This window comes from Platalea leucorodia, assembly GCF_965183815.1.
Source record: "Platalea leucorodia genome assembly, chromosome: 1".
NCBI lineage: Eukaryota > Metazoa > Chordata > Aves > Pelecaniformes > Threskiornithidae > Platalea > Platalea leucorodia.
Window position 1 is genome coordinate 59,900,420 of NC_138823.1, and position 25,470 is coordinate 59,925,889.

Here is a 25,470-nt window from a genome sequence, read left to right on the forward strand (position 1 = left end):
TGTGCCCGCTCTCCTCAAGGTTTTTTCTTACACAGTGGAAAAAAAAAAAAAAAAAAAAGATGAAGTTGGGCAAAGTGGAGTTCTGCCATTTTCTGCAGATACTAGCTCTTTTCCTCTGTCTTTCTGGGATGAATCAAGCAGAGCTCTCGAGGTCCAGGTCAAAGCCCTACTTTCAGTCGGGGAGGACGAGAACCAAACGCAGCTGGGTGTGGAATCAATTCTTTGTGCTGGAAGAATACATGGGTACAGACCCACTCTATGTAGGAAAGGTAGGGGATTTAAACAAACTTTGGAGGGTGCAGATGCTTGCTTTTTGATGTGTTTATACGGTGCAACCTGAAAATTGCAATTCTGCCAGTGTGGTTGAATTAAGCCAGGGTGGGCCAAAGTTTCGTAATTTGGAAAAGAAAAATGTTTAGCACTTCAAAACAGCAACACATTACATTCCTGATTCCTCTTGTAATTTTCTTTAAAAGCTCTACATATTAGCTATGCTTCTTTAAAGGAGTGCAATAATTAAAGTGTTTTACCACCATTGATAAAGAGAAAATATTTTATTACTAATATTAAATGTATTTTTTTACAGAGGAGTAAAGAAACATAACGATGAATATTCTTTTATAAGAGCTAACAGCTAGTCCCAGAAGATAAAAGTTCTGTGATATGTCAATTGCTCCCTAAAGATCAGCACTGCTGAAGTCAAGAGAGAAAGAAACAGGCATCTGGGGGTGTGACAACTAAAAAGGAGGGCATGTCTGCATTACCGCTATGCTTTGACGTTGCCTGGCTGGCAGATTGGCACCTTGGGGGCCTCGCTGCCCTCTGTGCACGGCACAGCCTTGTGGCTTTACCTTCCCTCTGATGGGCACCAGGCCAGTGCTGAACAAGCCCTTACATCAGGGCATCCCAAATGGCTCATTTTGAGTGCCTGTCGCTGCACGTGGAGCACACTGAGCACAGCTGTGAATATGGGACTTAGCTCATTCACTGCCTTGTGCTGGTGGGTAATATGCTTCCTTCAGCAATTATGAAGGGAAAAAAAAAACCCAAACAAAAAACCCTCTTGTGTTTCTATGTAACATTTATGCATAATCCTCTTATTGAAAGAAAAACCCATTTTTCTATGTCATATCAGAATCAATAAATAAAGATTCTCATTAAAATATAGCAAATGCATAGAAAACAAGGGAGTGACAGCTTTTGGCAAAATGGCATGCTTACAGATGAAGTAATCTGAAATCCACCGCTTCAAATATACGAGTGCAATGAATTTCAGCTTACTTAATTTGTGCTACTGAGACAAAAACCTTGATGTTTGTGCTAACACAGTTAAGCACTTAGAATTTAATCATGCTAACTGAATAATCAAGTTAAATGAGGAACAGCTCTCATGATTACAGCTATGGTTGTGTTTAGGTGCTTTTCTGAACTGAGGCTGGTACTTTGCACAATTGAGCCCTTAAGAAAGATGTGCTAGAATCAGAAATATCATCTCTTATTACAGCAGTCCTGAAAGTTTTTGTTAAGTTTTAGGTTATGTAGCAGTTTCCATTCTGATGCCATGCAGCTGCTGGTTGGCTTTGTGAGTTTTATCTTTTAGGCAAATTTGTTCTCAGGTTAGAGCTTCTCTTGTGCCTCTGGAAAATAGCATATTTGGCATTCTTGCCCATTGATAAAAAAGGTAGTGTGGCTTACAAATTAGAATTTCTCTCCTGGAGAAGAAGTGTCTTTAAATACTTGACTGAAGACTGGATTTGATCTGTAGCAATTCTCATATCAATTTGATTGCTATATTATGTCCAAAGATGCTGTGGTAGCACTAGAGTATATGATATTTGCATGTATGTGGTTATTTTTATCTTCACAGTCAGCTCTTTCCTGTCCTTTATAAAAGTCCTAACATTCATAAGCAGATATCTTCTGAAAAGCAAACCTTTTTTTTCTGAAACAGTCTTTGTCCAGCCTGCTTTTGTATCAGCAGTATGAGTTGTTGGCTCAGGAACTCACATTTGTACGAGCAATTCTTTTTGTAGGAAAAACAGATAAAAATTTGCCCTTGCAAAAGGAAGCCCATATTCCTGGAAACAGAGCCCTTGCTGAGCATCTTATAAGATAAGATGTGCCCGGTTCCTAACCTTCTCACTGGAGAGGCTTTTTAGTGTGTGGTTCCTGAGGTGCAATCATGACCGAAGCTGCATTCCCATGCAGGGGAGCAAAAAGGTGAAGAAGTGATTTTCTTTCTGTATGTTAACATATTATGTGTAGCACCACTTTGAAGTCAGCAGCAGTCGCCTTCCTCCCCCTCTTCTCCCCTTAAAAATATTGCTGTTCTTGTTTCAAATCCTTTGCAGGCAGGTAGGGACTGAGAAGACCGAGATTTGAATAGGAAGGTTGCGGTTTTATGTATTTATTTATTTATTTATTTATTTTATTTCTTTTCCCTTGGTGAGGAAGCATCAGCAAGCAAAGAGCTGGCATAACTCATTTCTCTCATGAAGTGAAGTAGAAGCAGCAACCAGACTCTGCCTTGTGTTCTGCAGAGTGCTCTGCTCCTGGGGAGGTCAGTCCTGTACTACCTGACATTCAGGATGCTTTGCAGGGTGCCAATCTAACTGCACATCCAGGAATAAGGAACCTTCCTCCAGATTTTAAGGGCTGTGAGAGAAAAATGTTTCAGAAAAAATCAGGCAAATTGAGCTGCAAAAATATCCAGGAATGTTTTCTCCCTGCCACTATTCAATTTTACAAAGCCCTAGGCAATTCTGTTTGGAAGGCAGCATTCAGAGAATGTTAGGGTTACACGACAAATCATTCAAGAGTCATGAAATACCAATGTTAATTCCATGCTCAGCATTAACTCTGTCCTCCTGGGTGTGTGCATTCTGACACTCGAATTACATGATCATGCAGGGTAAAATCCTATTCCTTTTAAATAATGTAATAGGATTCCAATTCACCTGAGTAAGATGAATCTTTCACTTAAAATAATTTTTCAGTGTTTTCATGTTTGTTTAACAAGACTTCAGATCCATACCTGAGGTATATTGCAGTCGCCCTTCTTGCATCCTTGACATCCATTTATTGGCAGAATGTGTTTTTTTTTTTTTTTTTTTTTTTTTAAATGTATTTATTTTCTTAAGGTGGCTGGGGCCTGTTTCTTGCGTCACTCTGGAGAAACCTCTGGAGAAGTTCCATTAGTTTTACACTAATAGGAGTCAGAGGTGACTGAGGTTTTTTTGCTTTTTTTTTTTTTTTTTTTTAATGTAGGTCTTTCCTCTCCATAGTATGAATTTTAATCATCTTGGATTCAATCCTGAGTAATTCTGGGTGCCTCCTGGGAGGTGCTTAACATGTAATCAGATTGTGGACTGAACCATATACAATTTCTTTCTGTCTGTCAGCACAGCATATGTTATGTTCACTTAAAGGGCTGAAGCATTTAACTATTTAGCCCATTTACCTGTTCGGGTAGGCACTGTTATCTTCCAGACATGCCATGTAGGAGATGAGGCAGTTAACTATGAAGCTAATTTAACTAGAAGTATAGATGGCTTCTGTTTTCCAGAAAATGTTTACTATTGCTTGGTAATATGTTTTGTGAAATGCCTTACTCTGTATTTTCCGTATAAATGACTTAAATGGAATCTATTTGGGCATAAAAATAATAGTACATAGCAGTTTTAAATGATTCAATGCATAAACACCTAAAATTAGGAAAAAGTGTATGCTATTATACTGAACATTTGAAAAGCTGTGTACAATCTTGTAATTAAAGTGTATATGGGTACATATTGGCAAAAAGGGTGCAGTTAAAGTAGAACTTTAAAATTTTGTTGATACCTTTTTTGGTTTTATTACATAACTATCAGACATCCAGGGTTTGGTTTTGGTTGTGGGTTTTTCTTGTTGTTGCTGTTGGGTTTTGTTGTTGTTTTTAGTTTCATTTTACATATTCTGCTGGAAGAGTGTCAGTCTCCTCAAAAGCATTATAATAACACAAAGTCTCAGCCAGTAACCCTTTCATTTTTCTTATAAAAAATAAAAAAAAAATCAAAGGAAGCCACAAAAAAACCTGCAGAAGTGAAACAAGGCTGTGAACTCCATGTGAGATGCTGATTGATGGATGGCTTCACTGTTTTCTTTTGGATCAAAACCAAAGCTCCTTCTCCAATGGCTCTAAATTTAGGTGTAGTTAAAGACAGGGACAATTTCAAGCTCTTTGCTGAGTTAAACTCTTTTTTTTCCTCCTGAAACCTCACTAAGATATGAAGGACTGAAAATAAAAGAGAAAAAGGCATAGGCTTGATTGAGCACAAACCCAAGAAGTTGATATTTGACTTTGAGAGGCTCACTGGTACTTCTCAAAAATAATACTTGGAACTTGTAAAGTGCCCTGCATGTAATTGTTATTTATAATGTATGGGGAAGAAAGCATAAATCCTAACCTGCATTTTCTAGATGTTAAAATCAAGAAAAAAAGGTTGAGTGGACTTAGAGCATGTAGTTTGTTAGAGCTCACAGTCATTGCCTTCCAATTCCATTTTACCTGCCTCATTGTTTTTCTTTTAACTTTTTTAAGATAAAAAGGCTTGTTGGATTCAATTTTAAAACATGGACCAAAGTGCATAAAAGCTAATATTTGCATTATTATTTTCTGGAGTAGTACAGAATGAGTGAAGCATAAAAAAATGCAGTGAACTTAAACATTTCCTAGAAAATTAGTGCATTTAAGAGAATTTACGGGTTTGTACCAAGGCAGGGTGGGGAAAGGGCTTTTCAAGCAGCAAAACAGGAACTGTATGTTATTGTCGGCATAGACAGTGGGTTTTTTCCAGCCTCATCATTTTGGAGGGAAGGAGGCTGGACAGGAGAGGATACGGGATTTTTGTATTTGTTTTTTGTTTTTCAAAGGTGTTGGTGAACGTGTCAATAGGGTGACAGAGTTATTCACATATGATATTTATTTGTGGTGTGACCTTGTATCAAGCCATACAGGTGTAATCAAAAGTGGGGCTCCTTTTCTAGATCATAGCCTGACACTTTCAGATGTGACTGATGGCTTTTTGACTGACTTGGGTAATAAATGTCTTTGCTAAAATAGTTCAAGGCGGTGAGTACTGTGGAAGAGCTGGCCACTCAGTCAAACTCAGACTGATATGCAGGAATATCAGCTGCTGAGAAACTGAGGGAACTTCATCTGTGATGAAAGAGCTGAGGATCTCTGAATAGAAATTAGCCCAAATAACTTTTAATCTCTCTAGAAACTACGCTACAGGAGTTTTACTGACACTTTGGGAAATGGACAGGAGGTGGGGTGAAATTACAAAGGCTAAATGTAGGTAAAAGAGGCTAAGCTTCCTCAGTTACAGATAATGGAGCAGGATGTGGGTCCGGTGCAATTCCCTGGAGGGCTCTGTCCCTCCCGCTCCCTCTGGAGGCAACCCATGGGGACCTGCACTCTCTACCCAGCCTTAACCTGGGGTCTCGCCCCTCCAAGCATCCTGCACAAGATAAATGTTCACATCTGCTTTGCAAGTAAACTCCTGGCTGAGAATAGCTACAACTCCGCACAGATTTTTTTTCCTTTTATTTTTGTTCCCCCAAGTACTTTTGGGAAAAAGAAAAACAAACCAAACCCAAACCAACTATTTTTATCTGTCTTTGTGGACACTATGTGGAAAACAAAGATGGCATAATAACTCAGAGAGAAACTTCCTCTTTGTTATATTTTTTGCTCCTTTTCTCAAAAGGCCATTTATGAAAGTGAAAAAACAAATCTGCTGCATTTCTGATATTTATCCATCTTAGGAACTCTTTGTTGTTCTGTGCTATGAAAATTGATAACAGTTGACCTTTTAAGTAAATTGGGACATGCCATTCCTGTCAATGTTCTTCTACCACAAGTGCTGCAAATGAAACACATGAACAGACAAAATAGTCAAGTCCTACTTACCTGCTTTGTGGATTGAATAGGTCTTGCTGAAGGGATGCTTCAACTCTACAGCAGTGGTATGAATTTACCATCTCAGCTTGTACTACGCAGTCACCAGTAGCACACGTTTTTCTTCACTAGATAGTCACTGTGGGCTTTGCATTATTCCATGCTTTACTTTATTTGGATTACCTCAAATAACTAAGAGCTGACTGACAATCTGAGTGTTTCCTACTTAGCATGCCAGGCTAAAGTGTCTCTGGGGAGAACGGTGAGATTAAGGCACACAGGAAGAATTATCCAAATGGATAACCTAAAATCTACTGCTTTTTCCTTGTTGATTTCATTAGCCTGCACAGCTACAGTGTAATTTCCTCTTTCTCTCTTTATAGGAAGTCATCTTCTCACATAGCTGAACTGATACAGAAATGGGTTTTATGCCAGGGTTTTAAAGTGATGACAATTTCACATGCTCAAGCACTAAAAGACAATTTGTATGTAATTTCATTATTAGAAGTGATAATAGAGTTGAGAGACTTATGGTTGCATACTGAACCAGAACATGCAACTTTTTGATCTTTTAGTATAATATAGAACATTGATCCTTAACATGTGGCATTACAGAAGAGGAAGGTTAGTGAAGGTGATGACAACATCCGTAAATTAAGTAGCCCTCTTCACAGCTTTTTATTCAATGGCACAGCCATGCTATTTATATAATCCTGTAATACCAGTTCTGTATTTCAGTAGACTAATAGGATCTACCTGCAGTGCTCTGCTTTGAATTTCTTTTGGGCATTATTTAAAACTATATTTTATGGGTCTCTGACAAAATAGAAAAGCAAGAGTAAAAGCTAATTTTGCAATGATACGTAGATGCAAGTCTTCTGTATGCTTGGCTGGTTATCAGAAAATGCCTCTTTTCAATGAGACCATGAGATTTACAGTTTTGATGTCAGTCAAGCTCATGCTGCTTCAGCTGATGTTTTTTTAGCCATGTTCTAATGTTCCTTCTCCCTTTCATCTGTTGAGCTTGTTTTTAGCCCTCTACTTCATGCTATTGGCTGTCACTCAACATTCAGTTTTACCTCTGTCTCACAGTTTTGTATTAATGATGGTGGAAATACAGCACTGTAAAACTAGGGCTACCAAGAACTGTATTTGCATTATTCTAGGGCTAAGGAAGTCCAGTTATGAACCAAATTCTCACTGTGCTAGGCACAGTGCAAGCAAACACAACCCCTGCCCTGAGGCAGTGGTCTTGTAAGACAAGAGGCAATCGCAGATTAAGAAGCAATGACAGAATCCAGAGAAATATGGAGAAATTAGTCAACATCCCGAAAATAGCTTGAGAACAATACCTTACTATTTGCTATGAAGATAGAATATTATTTATTCTGAAAATGACAATCATGCAACATCTTTAAGCATTATGAACAGATAACAGGGAGTTCTTTCCTGCCTTTATTTTCCATCCTTTATGGATGACAAGTTAGTTGAAATTCATAAGTGCAGATCTATTTGATATCTATGTTAGTACAAGGCTACTTCTTCTTTCAGACCAGTGAAGATAAAGGATATTTTTCTGTTGCTTTCAAAAGATCAAACTGCATATGCTTTAAAGTTTTACATCTTGTAGCCTGCTATCACACTACATTTTCCATGTTGCCTTTTTTCTTATACCTGTACTGTTAGACATAAGTGTCTTTCTACAGACCCATTGGGCATTCATTCCATGTATTTAGTATTTTCCATGTGTCACAGTCTAAAAGTGCTCCAGGACTATTGCTGCCTTGTCACAATTCTTCTGCTGAATTTCTTCTTTGTTGCACACTATTAGGTTTTTTTGGTGTTTGTCTTTTTTTTTCTCTTTTTTAAATATCACACTGCATTTCTCAAGTTCCTTGTCTTTTTTTTTTTTTTTTTTTTTTTTTTTTTTTTGTAGTAGTCATCATTTAAGAAAATAGTACCTGTGTACACATGTCAGTTTTTCAGCGCTAACTTTTACCAGTTAAGGGGAGTACCTGGGACAACATACTTAGAGATCCTGAAAAAATCAGGGAATGGTTCCTTCATATCCAATAAATTGGCTTTTACATGAATATACTGGTGATAAGTTCTGGAAAATCTCTGCAGTATAATCTTTTTCTCTCAGCATTATGCATTTCCCTGGAAGAGGTAGCTGAAGTGCTAATGGTGGAACTACTGAGAGAAGAAAGTTAATACACTAGGTTGTTCTCTTCTCTCCGAATAGCTATTAGCTACCTTATGCTACCAGCATCTTCTCTGTCACTTTTGCACTGGAAGAGACACTTACTGTCATGTAAACTAGAGACAAGTAGCTCTTAGAAAAAGCAGTGAAGTTTATGCTGTTAGAAGAACTCTAATTCTGTCCCAACTGTCCAAACCATGGTTGTGGTATGAATACCAGCCTACACCACAAGCAGGAGTTTGAGGAGGTCATAATGCCTAATCTCTCATAGCTTCAAGGCTGTAAGAAGGAGGATCAACCAGTTAAAAATAGGGTGGGTTTTTTTTTTTTTTGCATGATATTAAAAATATGTTGTCAACACCTAACTATAGATGACTTGACCTCAATCTATAAATGAGAACCACCTTAATCTTCCCAGGTTAAGTGTAAACTTAGCCAATGAAGAAGTTCCATAGACAACATAAGAACACATCAGGAAAAGATGCTGATCACCAAAATCAATGAATATGCTCATAAAATTATACAATATATTTAGGATTAATTCTTGCTGATGTTTTTGGCTCAGCTAAAAAAATTACTACAATTAGTAGTTCCTTCCATTTTCAAGCATTTGCTCGTGCTGCAGCCCTGTGCTGTTGCAAAAGTAATATTGCTATTTATGTGGGTGTAAAGCACGTAGTATGGTAGTAGTACTCTATAAATCATAAACAATAGACCAAAGAATAAACATTATTTTATCTTTCAGATAAATAGGAATACCAAGACAAATATAGCTCTTTTGCATATAGTAGTTCATATGCAATTATTCATGTACCAGAAAATACAAAATACGCCTTACTGGCTCAGTCTCAGGCTGTCTTTTTTAGAATGTTCCCCAGGGAGAAGAAGGTAGTTCTAAACATTGGAGAAGAAGGCAAAAGTTGTTTAATGTGTTGCTTATTAAGTTGTGCTGTTCATACAGTAACTGAAGATTTAATCCAGAATCTTGAAATCTGTTTTATCGACCTTAGTAGACCATTTGAGAATATTAATTTTGGAATATCACTATTTGGCCATTTTAAAATCGAATTTGTAACTGATATTTTATTCTGTAGGTTAGTAAAAGAGGAATAGTGAGGACTGATTGACAACAGGTAGCAACATATTCCACATTGTGACAGTAAAAAAATAGTGCCTTCCTTTCATATAGTCATATCGAGCACTGAAGGCCTGCATTATGGTGTTTCATATGGGTGAATAGGGTATTTATTGAGAACAGCTAAGGGTGGTCCAACAGAATGTTCTACCTACATCCCAGGAGGTTCTTTGGCCCTCTCTGAGTAGAAGGAAATAAATGTCATTTTCCAGGTGATATAAGGAGATTTTGCTCCATGCATTCCACAAAATGTTACCATAGTCATACTGTCCCATTTAGTTTTCCTGTTTCTGTAAATCATGAGAAATTGCTTTAAGGACTATAAAGACATGCAATTTTGTTGCTGTGGAGGTGTGTGAGAAGAATTGAGCCCACAGTTATTTTCCATTTGAAATGCTTTGAAAATATGGAAAATCTGGTACTTGGATACGTGTGTGAGGATGATAAGCTGCTTAAACATTTCATACTGAGGTACCAAATCGTAACCTGCTGACTAGGCAATCAAGCAATTTGTTTTCCTTACAAGGTAGGCAGGTGCTGTATTAGGCAAAGTTTAGCTTGTTATTCTGTAACACTGAAAAGTTTTCAGACACAGTTGGGAAAAGCAGATGGTCATTTCTTAAGTTTCCGTAATCATGGTATAAATGCAATGCCATAAATTAGCAAAATATTTAACTTGTCTTTCTTATACAATTTACACAGATTATATGGGCAGAGTAGGCATTTGGGAAAGTACTTGGCATATTTTTATGTTTCTTTTTTAACTTACAGGGCTATAATGCTGTACAGTGTTTATATTAAAAACTGTTAAATAATTTCTCTTGCTCCTGAATGTTCATAATCTTCATGCATATGCAGACTTGTCCACCCCATCCGTCTTTTACCATTTAGCACTTAACTGTTGCTTAGCCAAGCAATAAATATTTCACACTTTTTAAAAGTTTTCCTCATTAGTCAGCACTGCAGCACAGCACTGCAGTCCTGTGTTCATCTTTACTGTTCTTTTATGCATTCCTTCTATTTTTTCAATATCTTTCTGACAATAAAAAGCCGTGAACAGAAGCACTCTATTATACCTTCAGCTAAACAGGAAATAAGCCAAGTGAAACTGTTATTTCCTGTCTCATTGTGTGATTCAAATTGCACAATTCATGTTGGTTTCTTTCTTTGCAAGCTCATATCCACTACTACTCTGAGAATCTTAAAGCCTTATTGCTTTTCTGTTTTATTCTTTCTGCTGAATCGTGTACTCCTGAGTGCATATCAAACCATCTTGAAAAATTCAGAGAGCAAAGGAAGTATTAGTTGTTTAAAAAGTTGTTTCAATTTATCTGCTTGACTGATAAACTGAATGAAGCCATATCAAAGGAGGTTTTATGGAGGAAACCAGCAGGAATTGGAGTGATAGCAGTGATGGAGCATATACGTAAATGTGTGCATATGCTAATATGTATAGGAAACAATGGAGGTACCTTACATTGAGGAATAATTCCCACTTGTACTGACACATTTATTCAATTCAGATTTGTCTTAAGATTGAATGAAAATGTAAAGATTTTAATCTTAATGACTTTAGTACAAGAAAAAAGAGATTGAAAAAGTTTAAGAGAAGAAAACGCATCCCAAAGTGTAAGTAAGTGTGAGAACGCAAGGACCATGATGAAGCAATATGCTATGTTTTTCTCACTCCAGAGCCTGACGTAAAGCTGAAAAGAATATACCAAAGCAATCAATGAAAAGATTAATTTAGATTAAGGCATAACAATCATATGTATAGGTCTTGATTCCCTTTGCTCTTTGCTAAGGATGCTATATGTGTGTATATGGGGCACACATTGGTTTAAGTCACATCAATTCATCACACAGGAGTTCTAGAAAGAGGGTCTTGTAGGTACCAATGCTGGCTGACTTTTAGTTATGTTAACACAGATAGAAAAAGAGGACACCTAGCCAGAGAACCAGTAAAACCCAGGTTTGAGAAATGTGAAGGAGACTAGGTCTGTTAACTAGCAGATCCAGTTGAAAGGGACAAAAAGGTAAGTAAAGCTCATTTTTAATTGAAAGAGGAAGATGCCATATACAAGGTAATCTGTGACACAAAACAGCAGAAAAAAAACAAATATCAACAAGACAAAGATAGTAGAAAAGTGATTTTATGTTTCTTTTCTGGGAACAGGGAAGCAAGGGATAGAAAAGGAAAGATGTAAATATTTTTTTATAAAACACTACTGGAGAGGGCTAGAGAATTCAGGATTTAACCTGAAAAAAAACCCAAAACTAAAATGTGCAACATGGTGCCAAACAACATAGGACAAGAAAGAAAATCCTTCCATCTGTAGAGGTTCCAAGAATTCTGGGGTCAAGATAGAGTGATAGATAAGCAAAAAAAGCAACACGCAGATCTGGAGGAGTCCAAGGAAGTCTCAGCTCTCAGCAGATGGACAGAAGAATGCAAATACGTGCAGCTGTCAGGGCAGGAACTGGGCCATGTCCAGACTGTTTCCAAATTAAAAGCTGAAAATCCAAAGGGTTAATGCTCTGGTCTACCACTAAGGAAAGCAGCCTGCACCTTATGAATTAAATTTCTGTTTGGAGTTAAGGGAATGAAATAATGACACTCGTGGGTTTTCTAGTTTTTTCAGAACCTCAGTAGACATCTTTCCTTCTAGACTGGTATTTTGACATTCATCATTTCATGTAACTGTATTTCCTTCAATCTATTTGCAGGCTACATGAGAATTTTTTTCCTGCAGACTAATTTCAGTCTCCTATCAAGATTAGATTTTGTTCCATACTATGTAAGCCACAGTATCACATTCAACAATTTCCCTTCATCTATTATTCTAAGTAGCTAGACCTAGGTAGAAGACGATGGTCCATTCTGCTAGCCTGATGACAAAATAATCTTTCCAGAATGTGTTTTTTTTTTTCCTAATTTTACCTCTAGAAGCACAAAATTAAATCAATGACTGCTTTTCACATGGGATGATGCAGACTTGGGGCTCAGGTGCTTTGTCTTGCTTCCAAAATATCTGCCAAGCAGGCAAGGAAGGCAGGTGAAGACAACAGAAAGATTGAGATGTCCACCTTGATGGCAGATCCTTCTGATACCTTTAGAGATATAAGGGTCTGTATCAGCAGACGGCGCTAAAAATACAAGATATTTACCTTTGCTTCTGACATAAGTTTTTTCTTCTGTGTATTAGATACAGTGGCCCACCTTCCAGTTCTGATCATTTCATGCATGCTTTTTTATCCTTAAAACACAAAGACCAATTTGGAACACAGTTTTGGACTGTAGCAGGATGAGCTAACAGGCTGTGGATCAGATTCAGTTCTCTGGAAAATTACTTTGTGAGGTAGTTAGCAAGATACAGGGGAAACACGTTGCAGCTTAACCATCAAGGTCAGAAGAATTAAGTTTATTACAGTGAACAAACTGATCAGCAATATCACAAGTTTTCCTGGAGCCAAACATTCTTGCACCTGTAAATAACCTTTACTGATAACAGAACTCTGACAGAACTGATCCGAGTGCCATTGTAGAGAGTAACGGGATGAAACCAGATCTTTTTTTTCCCATAATTACTTGGATCTGTTGGAATATAAATGCAACTGATGATTAACATTACTTTCAATGCTTTCCTAATCTATTCTCAAAATCAAAGTACACTTTTGGTTTTGTTGGTGGCTACAGAAGTAATGCAATGAAATAAGATAGATTTTCTTAAATTCTAAAACATTAAGATACTATCTAATAATGTTTGGTAGAGGATAACATTATTTTATCAATGATGTTTTGGAAGGTAAAGTAAGGGTTGTTCTGTTCTTCATACTCCTGAAGTTGTGTGTCTCATTAATCAATAGACCCTTCCTGATGTTTTGCTGTAAGGTTGGGCTCCAGCAAAACATTCAATTTTGTTATTTTTTTTACCTTAACTGAAGGTTTAAATGCTTTCAGGTGGAGTGTGGAACTGTCAGAAGAAGCAGCAGGTTAACACATGGAAAAGGGAGCTCAGGGCCACGAGTTTTCACATTGGCTTAGAAACCCTGGGTGTCTTCACTAAATACAATACAATGGTCTAATATGTGTCTGTTTATAGAGTAGCAGAAAATTTGCTCTTAAAAGTGACTGTATAGAAGTATACTTCATTACTCTGTAGATGAATTGTATGTGTGAGTCACACCTGTCTGTTCTGGTGATGATTTTTTTTCTACTTATTATTGCCGTTAGTCCTGCTGAGCTAACATAGTTGAGAGACAGCAAACTGCATTCTATTATTCCTTGAGTGTCATCCACAGACATGTTTGTTATGTTCCACTGACTTACACCTGCACAACCCAGTTGTAAGCTATGGAACCATACATTTTTTACAATGAGAACAGAATCTCAAGATAGCAGGGGTTTTTCTTACTTATGTAATTGGAGGCATAATTCGTCTCCTGGGAAGAAAGAGCTTGTCTTTACAAGACCTAGCCAAGGTGGCAATACAAACAGCCTATGTATGACTTGTCCACTGAGTCTGTTTGAAATGCAAGTCACAGAATGGCATTGCTGGTTTTATACTACCACTTTTCAGCATGCAGCACATTAATAGAAAGCCTGTTTACTGTCTGAATGCCTTTTTTATGATAAAATTGGTTTACTTGGTTAATTCAGTTTGTTCTTGGCCAGTTAACATTGAATTCACTAGATTTGCTATTGAACAACTACTTTCCTTCCACTTGTCCCACTATATTTGTGTATATATGGACACAACAACATGGCTCTATTAATGAACTGACATGCTTTCTGTTTGATAAAAATTGGAGAATTTAAATAGTGCATTCTGGTTCCTTTATTCTCTTATATAGCCATTGTTTTTGCCTTCCAGTCTTCCACTTGTTTTAAAAGTAGCTGCAGAGCAGACTGAAGGGTATTCCTTATCTTGTGCTGTCATGAGCACTGACTACCAGTGTTTGATCACTTCTGCCAACAACATGCTTTACAATTTATCATGTATTCTTCATTGAAAACAAATTAAAAAACCAAACCAAAACAATTTTTTTCCCTTCTCATAAATTTTATTGAGCAAATACAAACAGAAATTAGTGGGGAAAACAAAAGAGGAAGAAGAAATAAAAAGGATGTATGTAAGAAAAAAATAAGGCAATACTACCCAACCACAAACTCCTAGAAGAGCACAGTATCTGTGGGACCATTAGGAGGACAAAGGATTCACTAGTTCGGAATGCAAGGAATAGAGTACGGTTGAGGAAACACAATGACCTTTGAAGATGTATATAAGCTAGAGACAAGCGGGGAATATAAATTCCAACTGTGAATTACAAGTGAGATTATTACGTAGAATTTTCTGTTCTCTTCAGAAAGTTTGATTTTAATGATATTTGAGATTTATACATCCTTGATCTTCATTAGTTTGACTGATCTGCTTGTGACTTTTCTTTGCAGAAACTTTTATTTATTTGTGTTATTTTCACAAGCTAGATTTCATCTATTCATAAGCAATATAACTTTTTACTAAACTGCCATTTTATTTAAATGAAAATTTGCACATTTTTGAAGGAAAAAAGTATAGAAAAATAACATAAATAATAGATTTCTGTTTCACGTGCAGAAACAGTTGCTATTTGGAAAATATTTACTGAATTTAAAATTACATTTTCCTTTTAAAAGATATAAAATTTTTGGCAGCATTTATTAATGTACAAGGCTCAGTACTTTATGAATAGAGACATAATAATTTGTTTTCCCTTAAAAATATAGGAGTAGATCCTCAATGAATGGAAATTGTTCTCTCCTTCCAGTGCAAAGAGGTGTGCTGATGATTTACATCAAGCTGTATAGAACTTCCCTAAGGGGGGATATTTAGCACAGTTTGTTAAATTAAGTGATCATTTTAATGGACCACACAGAAGGTGTGAGACAAACGTGACAATGCCTTGAGTATAAAGTTCTGAACATTACAATTCGTGACAGAAGGCCAATCAATGAGACAGTAATCCTATAAAAATACAGAAAGATCAGATTGCTTGTCGAATTAGAATTGCTTTAATACGGATGCATGCAAGGGAATAGCAAAGGAGCTGGAAACTTTCCATCTGCTTTGTATACAAAGTGATTAGATTGTGATCACTTAGTCCAAGAGGATAGAAACGATGCACAATTCTGCCGGGATGAGACATGCAAATTGGATCAATTAAGCTTTGAGAGTGCTCAGACAATCTGGTAGAGAAGTTTACATGCTGTGTCAAGTGAAACTTAGCAAAGATCAGTCTTGAATGCTAGGGGCAACTATTATAGTGATTTAAACTCTAATCTCCAAGAGTAATTCATTGTTTTCAGATTCAGTTATAAAACCGATCAAATACTATAATAAAAAGATCAGATACTATAATAAAAGATCCCTTTAGGAGATGTTTGATGGTATACATAAGAAGTATGACAGACAAATTAGTAAGTCATCTGAGTTGAAATATTTGATGTAGATGAGAGTAAATTCAGATGACTGATCTTGTTTGCAGTTAATGGAATACACAATACTAGTAACTCCTGTACCTTCATGTTGACAACAATGCTTCAGAAGCAGGGAGTGTTCTCATAAGGAACTCACTGTGTGCTCTGTTTTTATTGAACAAGAGCTCACTCAGAAGGGGAACAACGTGAAAACGATCATTAGATAAGTGTGCTCTAATTTCATCAGGAACCATCTAAGAATTTGAATTATGTACCCTATGCAATGTCTTTTATAGCGGCAAAAGGACATGCTGTTTCAGATAATCAGAGGGGTCTATATGTAAATCAAAAGTTCTCAATATATGTGAAGTACTGGAACCTTCAGAAATGAGTTTCCAAAGGAAGACTTTGAACATTTTCAGTAGAATCCAGATGGCTTTCAGAATTAGAAACAGGTCTGCACAATTTGAATTTTAATGTAGATTCAGCAAGTATACATGACCAACATCAAATAACACCTGCCATTTCAGTATTTTCTCATCATTTGTTCATCAATGGCACATAAATTGATTGTATTGCCAGCATTTAATGGCAGTGAGTAAGAAACACAGCAAGAACATGTTCTGGTGAAAACACAAGCAACAGACGAAAAAATCCTGGGTTGGCATCAGGATTGTACATGGCAAAACTCAGATCTATGGATTTTTTTGAAAACTATGAGTGAATTTCAATTTTAATCCATAAATGTCTTCTCTCATCATTTGAAATGTCAAAATATGATTTAAGGAAACCAGGTGTAATGACTGTATAGGAATTTGATAAGATTATCTTGATTAAATACTCACCGCTCTCACCAAAATAGAAAAAGGCACCAGGAGAGCACTGCCCCTTACATGCTGCTGTTAAAATCCTTCTAAGCTGGAAGGCTTTACAATTAACCTATTATTGTTCATGTTAAGGCAGTTTGTTGTGATTTTGAAAGACTAATGCATTATTCTCCCTCTCAAATGTTTTCTGAAAAACAGTACAAAACACAGGCATTAAAAGCATTTCTTTCCCAGCCCTTAATCCTATGGAGTAAAAATGCCTATCAAAATATGAATTACTATCTTGAGATCAGTCTGGTTATATCCGAAAGCCCTGGCAGACCTGCAAATTTGAATGGTTAAAAAAAAAAAAAAAATCTTAAGAAGAAATAAAACCTTTTAAAGTAGTTATTTGCAAAGGATCACTTTAAATGTTCTGAACAATTTAAGGCAGACTTTCAACCGTCCGTATTTACTGTGCATACCCTACTTCAGCTTGTTCTGAATACTGAACAGCTACAGTGTGAATTTATGTAATGGAATCACTTAAGCTTTCAGTTCTGCTTCTTACAATTAGTCTATGTGCTGCACATCGCTCTTCATTAAAGCACCCTTCTTTTGCACAAGGATTAAGGCTCTATTTCAGAAAGGCGCTTAGGCATATGTTTAGTACCAACTTTCATGAGCGTTAAGCACGTCCTGACATGCTGTACATGGGTAAGGATGATTTCCTAACTTAGAGAATTCTGAAACAGAGGTTTAATTTGATGTAATACAGGGTTAAATTTCCCTGCTCTTTGGAGTAAATTTTGAACACTAGGCTGTTAATTAACTAGCCGGTATATATGGATGGATAGATATGTACTTTAGAAACACTTTTGGGTAAAAATCAATGTGATTGATAAACCATCTTCAGGAAAGTACATAAGAGTAGGGGAAAAAAGAAAAAAAAAAAAATTGTCCTATAGCCTACTGAAAAAAGAACAACTTCTTTGTCATTCAGTGTTTTACCTTTACTGAACTGCAGTGTTAGTAATTGGTCATAGTAGTTAATAGAAAGCACTACAGAAATGTTAGGGTGTTTAATCAAGCCAGACTGAAAAAGAGATTCTAAATGAAATGTAAACACACTGACAACAGTAACTTGTGTTTTAAGATAATAAGTTAACCAAGGGATTCTGCTCTTTTTAAGTGAACTTATTTTAAGACACAAGACAAGTGTCTACAGGAAGATATCTAATACTGCACTTTATTTGGTCATGCATTGTTTTTTCATGTTATACTGTCATGCTAGCAATGAAACTGCAATGTTTTTCTACAGATTTTCATTGCTGCCCTTTTCATATGAAATAATTTACCCATATTAAAATGTTATAGTAAAATTTTACATTCAAAATTCTCTGTTCTTGCTTCATTTCCTTGACCCACTGCCAGCTCTGAGCAGTTATGACTCTCTCCCCAACATACCTTCCCAGGGACTAATTATGTGTGATATAGTATTGCGTCAAATTCTTAATTTTGCACTTTAAATCTAGGAGTAGCCCTATTGATCTTAGTGGGAATACTGATGGGATTAGATTTGTGGAAATTCTTTGAGAAATATCTCAGTGGTGTGAAACATTTTATAACATATAACTAATATGATCATATGAAGAATTGTTAATTTCAAGTTGACTATAAATCTTTCAGGAAAGTCAGCACTAAGTATTGCATTTATCCAAACATGTAAAACTTTATAAAGACAGGCAATAGGAATTTAGTTTTTAAGAAACAAAACACAATAACTAACACTGATGCCCTGACATGTATATTATCATTCATGTACGTTAAAGTTGGAGATGTAGACCAACAGGTTAATTCTGTTTTGTTGTAACATTTTCATAAATTTTATTTAACAAGTCCTTAATTGTTTTCAGGGAATTACAAGTTAGTGTGGCTGTGGACCCAGTTAATTACATTTTTTCTGTATTGTAAATCTTTCATCATTAAAATGATCAGATCGTGCTATCTTTTGTAGTCCAGTACTTTATAAGCTTCTACAGACACAATTAGTCACAGTAATTACTACAACTGTTTTACAGTTACATATTTTACTGTTGTCTTCTAGGCTGTCAGCGTTTCAGCACTTCCCACCAACACGCAGGGTAAGATTATAGGTGGATTTTTAGTAGCATTAAACTTTCAAGAGCAAATGAAATTTGAGGAATTGATACAACACAAAACCAAACCAAAAACAACAGAGAAAAGCTCTACACCCTCTGGGTATCTATTCCTTGGTACTAATGTTCTTTGGAAGCAGGTTCCTATGAGAAAAATCATTATCAACCAAGCAACGCTGCAAGCTATTTTGGGTAGTTGAAGCAGAAACAGGATAATCACTCTAAACTATAGATCAGTATTTTGACAACGAAGAGACAATATGGGAGGTATAATTTCCACTCTAAAATAAAGACATTCAGTATAAGTACATATCTTATCTCATAAAGAACTTTAACACCAAATGAATTTTTGTTTGTAAATTTGGTATTATTGATATGGTAGTCAAACAAGAAGTGTGTATGATTATTTTCCCTGCTCAGTGCTATTACAGATAATTCTTCAGATTACAGAGTTAGATATGAAAAAGTAGATCCTCTAATATGCTCTCATTTTCTGTGGTTGAAATCCTAGGCCTGAATTGTCATGGCTAAGTAGAAAAAGCAATATGGGAGAAACAACTTTCCAATCAGCATATTTGTACTCCTTTTTCTTATTTCTATTTTCAAGAACAGGGAAAAAGTAAAAGCATTCATTTTCCATAATTGTAGATATATAAATTCTGCTATTGCCTTTCTTGTTTCATCTCCCCTCTTTCCCTCTTTCCCGTGCCAAAAGGCAAAGTGCGTTCATGCATTCTCTGGTCATAAAAACAAATAAATATATTAATAAATAAGACTTAAAAATAAATAATTAACAAGAGGATTAACATATTTTTACAAGGTACAGTGGTATAAGAACAGAAAAATATTCACATCACTGTATATGTATTTATATATGTATGTGTATATATATATGATATATATGTGTATTTATGCATATATACATATATATATTTCATTCAAGAAAAGTATGCCCAAGAAATAGTTCTTTACTGTATGTATATTGACATTGTGCAAGAAAAGATTATTTCATGTGTAGTGGGGAAGTAATCTGAGAAGAATGAGTGAAGTTTCTTGAAGGCTCTGTTTCTGTAAGCTGCTACATGTGCATAAACTTTTCAAGCCCATGGACATCTGCTAGCCTAGAGATATTCTTCTATGAAGTATACTAGGGTCTTTGGTATTTATTTGCCGTGCTACATTTTTTAAGCCTGATCACCTTCATAGAAGCTACACGTGGGGTATGGAGAGAGAGAGCATCCTCACAAAATTTTTTATTACACTGCTGAAATAGAGAGTAGTGACTTTAAAAGAATTTTGTCTTACAGCTTCAGTGATTCTTGGCAACAAAATAAATCAAATCACTGAACCAGTAAATACATTGGTTTAGTATATAACAGCAAGTAGTATGGTGCATTATAAATAGATATGGATCATGTGAAAATACTATTGGTATGTATGGAAGAGAACTTGTAGTCCTTTTCATGGAGAATAAGTAAATGCAGAGACCCAAATACAGATGGTAAGAATAAACATTCAGGAATTTGTAAATAGAATTTCACTCCAGTGGTATTTTCACATGATTTAATTGTTTCAGGCACTTGTATAAATGAGGTTTGAGTCATTGGTTTCTTCCATAAAAAATTAAATCTATTTGGGTAAAAACATAAGCACTTTTTATATGGTAAATCAGATAACAAAACCACTACTCTGTGGCTTGGTTTGTCAGTGATGCAGTTTTGTTACTGAAATACTGAGAATGAGTACTCCAAGGAATAAATACTGATGGACTGAGAGTGGTTTGGGAAAAAACAAAACAAAACAAAGCTGAATATTTAACAGGTCTGTAAGGATTCCAATGTGCATATTGTTTACAAACACTGTGGTCTGTTTCTCCATTCTAAATTGTAGCAAGATAAGTTCTGAAAAGCTTGAAGTGTGTGTGTGAGGCAAAAGCAGGTCTCTTTTTTTCCTTTCCTATTCTGAACTTGTTATGTTGCCTGCAGGCTCTTGGTGGTGCTACAATACAGTATTGCTGTCCCCCCACCCCCAATAAATATTATGCAATTAGTACGTGATGATGCACAGTATACAGATGGCTTTTACCTCCCAAAGCTGCCAAACTGTCTTTTTAAGAGTGTGAATGACAAATAGTCATTTTGGAGAGTGACATGTCATGATGATGGCCCATTAAAACTCCTCAAGAATACTCAGCCAGCTACATATGCCCACTCAGCTCCATCTACAGCAGCAGCTGCTTCCGAGTTCCTCCTGTAGCTGCACTAATCTTAATGGGCTGGCTGCACAATTCCCTGTCACCACAGGGCATTTTGTGTTCTTATTAAAACTAGGGGGTAGAAGGCACAGATTTGCGAGTACAGCATCTGCAGAGATCGCAAAAGAAGAGGACAGAATAAGGAAATGTACGTGTGTGTGCATGTGCATATGTATGTATACATACATATACTTAAATGTATGCACACATTGCATACATATATACAATCACTATATCACTATCTATATAAAGAGATTAATTATATAAGTATGCACAGAGAGAGAATACTATAGACACTATTGAGTGTTATTAAGAGAAAAAATGTCATAAAAATGTGACATAGTTGCTCTTATCACATCCAGTTTTCAGTATTTTCTATTAATTATTCAACTCACTAGCCTTTAGGTGACAGTATCTCTTATTCCTAGAAGAATCTTTCACCTGAACTTTATCTTCCACTTAGAAGCCTTGGGGGCTTACTTAGATACTAACTGGAATGTTATGAAGTGTAAGTTTTAGAATTTTGGTACTTTTATTTTTAATTTTGTTTGAACAATAACCATCAAGGAACTAAAGAAGTTTCACTGTTCTCTTTCCTGTTTCACCCCCCTTTTTCAAAAGTTTGGCAGAATTAAATATTCTCTTCACTTCATGTGGCTGAGGTCATAAGGTTATTAACCTCCTGGAGCACTGATCAGTCACTTAAGAGCATAAGAGCTATATATTTTTCACTAAACTCTTCCACCAACATTTCTGAACCTTTTACTGGGGAAACAACGTGGGAGAAGGAGGGGATAGTAAAGCTTAACTGCTTATTCCAAGTTTGATCATGGGAGGCAATAAGTCTGAGTAAATTAATAAAAATTCTTACTATTTTAATTTCTTAGGCACAGAAACATACATTCTGTAGCAGCAAAAAAAGTTTCAGAAACTACGTTAATAGGGGAAATAAAGATTTTTTTCTGTTTAAAGAATAATGCCTAATTCATTCAAAACAAGCTGTCACTTATGCTACTCTCCCTACCCATCAGTCATGTATCTTACGTTTGCTTCTCTGGCTCCAGCACTTTAACATCAACGACAATCCAAATTGCACCCTCTTTTTTGCTTTTTTTTTTTCCCCTCCAGAGAAGGCTTTTTTCTGTGAACTTGGAGTAGTAGTAATACACACCCTCAGTAAAACTGCACCTGACCACATTCAGGTTATCGGCCTATTTAATTCCTGTTGCATTAAACAGAGCATGAAAAGGTGCTGGTAAAGTTATACAGCTTTACTCTCAAATACTGTTCTTGCCTAACACTGATCAGTCACTGTAGATCAGCTCCACTTAACTACTTCAGCATTTTCTTTCATTTGTACCTTTTATTTTTCCTTGCTGTTTCCTCGCATTTCAACTTGTCATTCTTCCTTTTGCCTGTCTCCTTTTGTCTTCCTTTTGCCCCATCTCCTCTGCCTCATCACATTCATTTGAGGTCTTTCATCACTCTGTTTCCCATTCCAGTTCTCTCCTGGTCCTTCAGACCTGTCCATGTTCTCATCTACTTTGTTTTTTTGGTTTGTGGATTTTTTTACCTTGGTTTTTTTTTTTTAAAACTCAGTTTCCTTTCTTCCTTCTTTATCCTTCCTATTTATTTCCTCTCTTATCTTATGCTTTCTTAATCCTGCACCTGCATGAATACCTTGATTGTAGATGGAGTTTTATTCTCATTGGCTTTATATACACCACTGAATATGAAGATCTTGGAGGTCAAAATACACTAAATGACATACCATTTGCCTGCAGGAGGGCTATTAAGGACAAGCTGTGGGATGACACAGCTGATACTCACAAAAGGATGTGCTCTGGTTTTACCTTGAATGTGAAATGCATTCATATAATAGGTAACCTCTCATTATCTCATTGCCTTCATGGTGATCTTGGGTAGATATATTGTCTTGTGGTCATTCGTAGGACTCTAGTATTACCTGTAGCACGTAATTATTCAGGCAGCCTATAAGGACAGTGCTGGTGTGAACAGATTTCAGGAATGTCTTGGACCTCAGTTGTCTCAGCAGCTCTTGGGTTCTTGGTCAGCTCTGAGCACTCTAGACACAATTTTGGGGCTTTTAGATCAACCCAGAACAGAAGTCTTGTCTAGGCTGACTGTGTTTTGAGCAAGCTTGTCACCAGCTGCTTGTGTTAGATAAATATAATGTGGTTATACTGTGGTCTACAGCATGGGACCTTGTATTCCCACATGACTATCTCTGTGCTTGCCTGACAAGGAGAAAGTCTGGAGGCAACAGAACAGTGCATGAAATTGCTAGTATGTCAAAGTGGCAAATTGTGCCACTGTGGCACAGTTGTCTATGCTGGTCCCCTACTATACTGACAGCATCGCTGGGACAAGGAAACTCCGGCAACATTACAAGTGTATTCCTTCTTTTCAAACTCTAATTAAAAATGTTAGGGTTTTGGGTATAGCCATTTATATTGACTTGATCTCTTGTCCTCAGTATTATCTGTCATGCTGAAAGCACAGAACATAGACCAGCGTATTTCTTTCTGAGCCCTGGCTTGTACTATAGTTTTACATAAATTAATAAAACCAAAAGCAAACAAAAGCCCTTCAGGAGCTCCTTTATCACTTTCTCAATGTTTCTTGGAAAGAAGACTTTTGTAAGAAAATCATTACCCGCTGAATAATACTTTCATTAGTGCCTGGGTGTGAAGTCAACTATATGAATCACAAGCCTTTGCTGACATCAATAAAATGTTGAGGAATCTTTTTCTGTCCCACATGACTTCTGTAATGAGACTGAAAAGGAAATTAAAAGAGATGTCTTAAGCTGTTGATATTGAAATATGGTTACAGTTTACAAAATTGTGAGTTTCATATCTCCCTCTGAAAACAACTGTATTAGTAACTAATGTGTTTGTCAGGTCCTTAAACATTGCAGAAATATGACATGTGTGCACATTGGATTTTACTTAAATGTTAACTCAATTGTTTATGATGAATTTTAAATATTACTTATTATTTGCATTGAAATTCTTCCAAATCAGCAACAATTGAACCCTTAGTTAACCTGATAGTTAACAAATAAAGTGTTATATTTAAAAAAGAAGAAAAGAAAAATACAAATATCTAGTGCTTTATAAGTCATCACAATTCAAAACATTTACTAGCAGTGATAATCTGAGGGGAAAAGGGATTTCAAAACCTTCTAGGTGCAACCACAATAAATAGTGAATCCAAGAACAGAAGTTTTAAGAACCTGGCTGTTGTGATGAGCAAAATTTAATAGAAATAGCCAAATTAAGTCTTTGTTTCAAATCACCTACTTTCTTTCATCTTCTGGCAATTACATGTTGAATCTGTATACACCTGAGAAGCTCCCTTTTTACGTCTTCCCAGAAAGTGGGGGGGGGGCATGTTATATATGAAGACAAGAGTGTCTTCCTCCCAGAATCAATTCTCAGTTGTTTTGTGATAGTAAGTTGTGGTTATAAAATGGACAAGAATATTGCTCCTGGCTTGGTGTTCTTTCTTCCTTTTGTCCTTTTCTGTTTCCTAGTCCCTCCTTGCTTTTAGTGAGGAGGCAGGAATAAAGCTGCAGCTGCATCAGTTCCATATCACCAAGAACTATGGATGCCTGCACAGTCATGAGGAGGCAGTTTTCATTCCTCTCCTCCCTTTCTAGTTACCATCACAGAGAGAAAGCAAAGGGTGCAGGCAAGGTAACTCCGCCTTGAGAAAACTTTTCAGCTTTTCTGCAAACGAGTGCGCATTTCTTATGGTCTCAGGGAGCTATGGAGCTAGGTTGTATTGAAGCATCTCATGTTTGCTCCATCTATCTCTTTCTTACCATTACCTCTGTCATCCTGCTAGTGCTGAAAACACAGCAGCTCCTCATGTTCTCCCTGTGCTTTTCTTCTTCACCCAGTAAACTCTGCAATGAAACATTAGCCATGCTGCTACAGGGAGGAACAACTGCAAAAATAGATCTTTGGGGAAGAAGAAATGGAGAAGAGAGGCATATGAACATTGCACCTGCTTTAAGGGAGCCTGAACAGAAAAACAGAGAAATAGCAGACCTCTCATTCAGACCTCAAACAGATCAGTGGTGGCTAGATTAATTGCCTATAATGCAGTGCAGTATCTCTGCTTACTGATAAAAATAAATGTCCTTCTCTATTGAAAATACTTCATTAGCATACTTTAATGGTAAGTGATGTAAAATGACATAATCTTTGATTGTACAGATATGTACCTTCAAATAGACAAAATCCATAAACTATTGAGTATTAGGGATCTTGAAGGAAATGTATTATTTAGGTTTCCCTAGAATAATCTTCATCCTAAGCGTCCACATAAACATAAATGCGTTAGTTGAGACCCTATACTAAGCTATATTGCTGCAGGGCCAAAAAATGTGAGGACAAAATTGCATTCATTAAAGGAGTTAAGGTAATAGTGCCTTTGCTACTGAGTGAAGCTGACTGCTTCTTTCTCTCACACATATCCAAACAA

The 25,470-nt window shown here is 36.3% G+C and overlaps 1 protein-coding gene across 1 annotated transcript in view; it reads left to right on the forward strand.

Annotated features, from left to right (window-relative positions):
• Positions 1 to 59: 59 nt before the first annotated feature.
• The window catches only part of CDH7 (cadherin 7), a gene marked incomplete at both ends in the record, with an annotated part of 71,860 nt that continues 46,449 nt past the window's right edge, over positions 60 to 25,470 (forward strand). The window contains one exon of the mRNA XM_082317267.1: positions 60 to 269. Coding sequence (XP_082173393.1) covers positions 60 to 269 — 210 coding nt within the window. The remainder of the gene's footprint in view (positions 270 to 25,470) is intronic.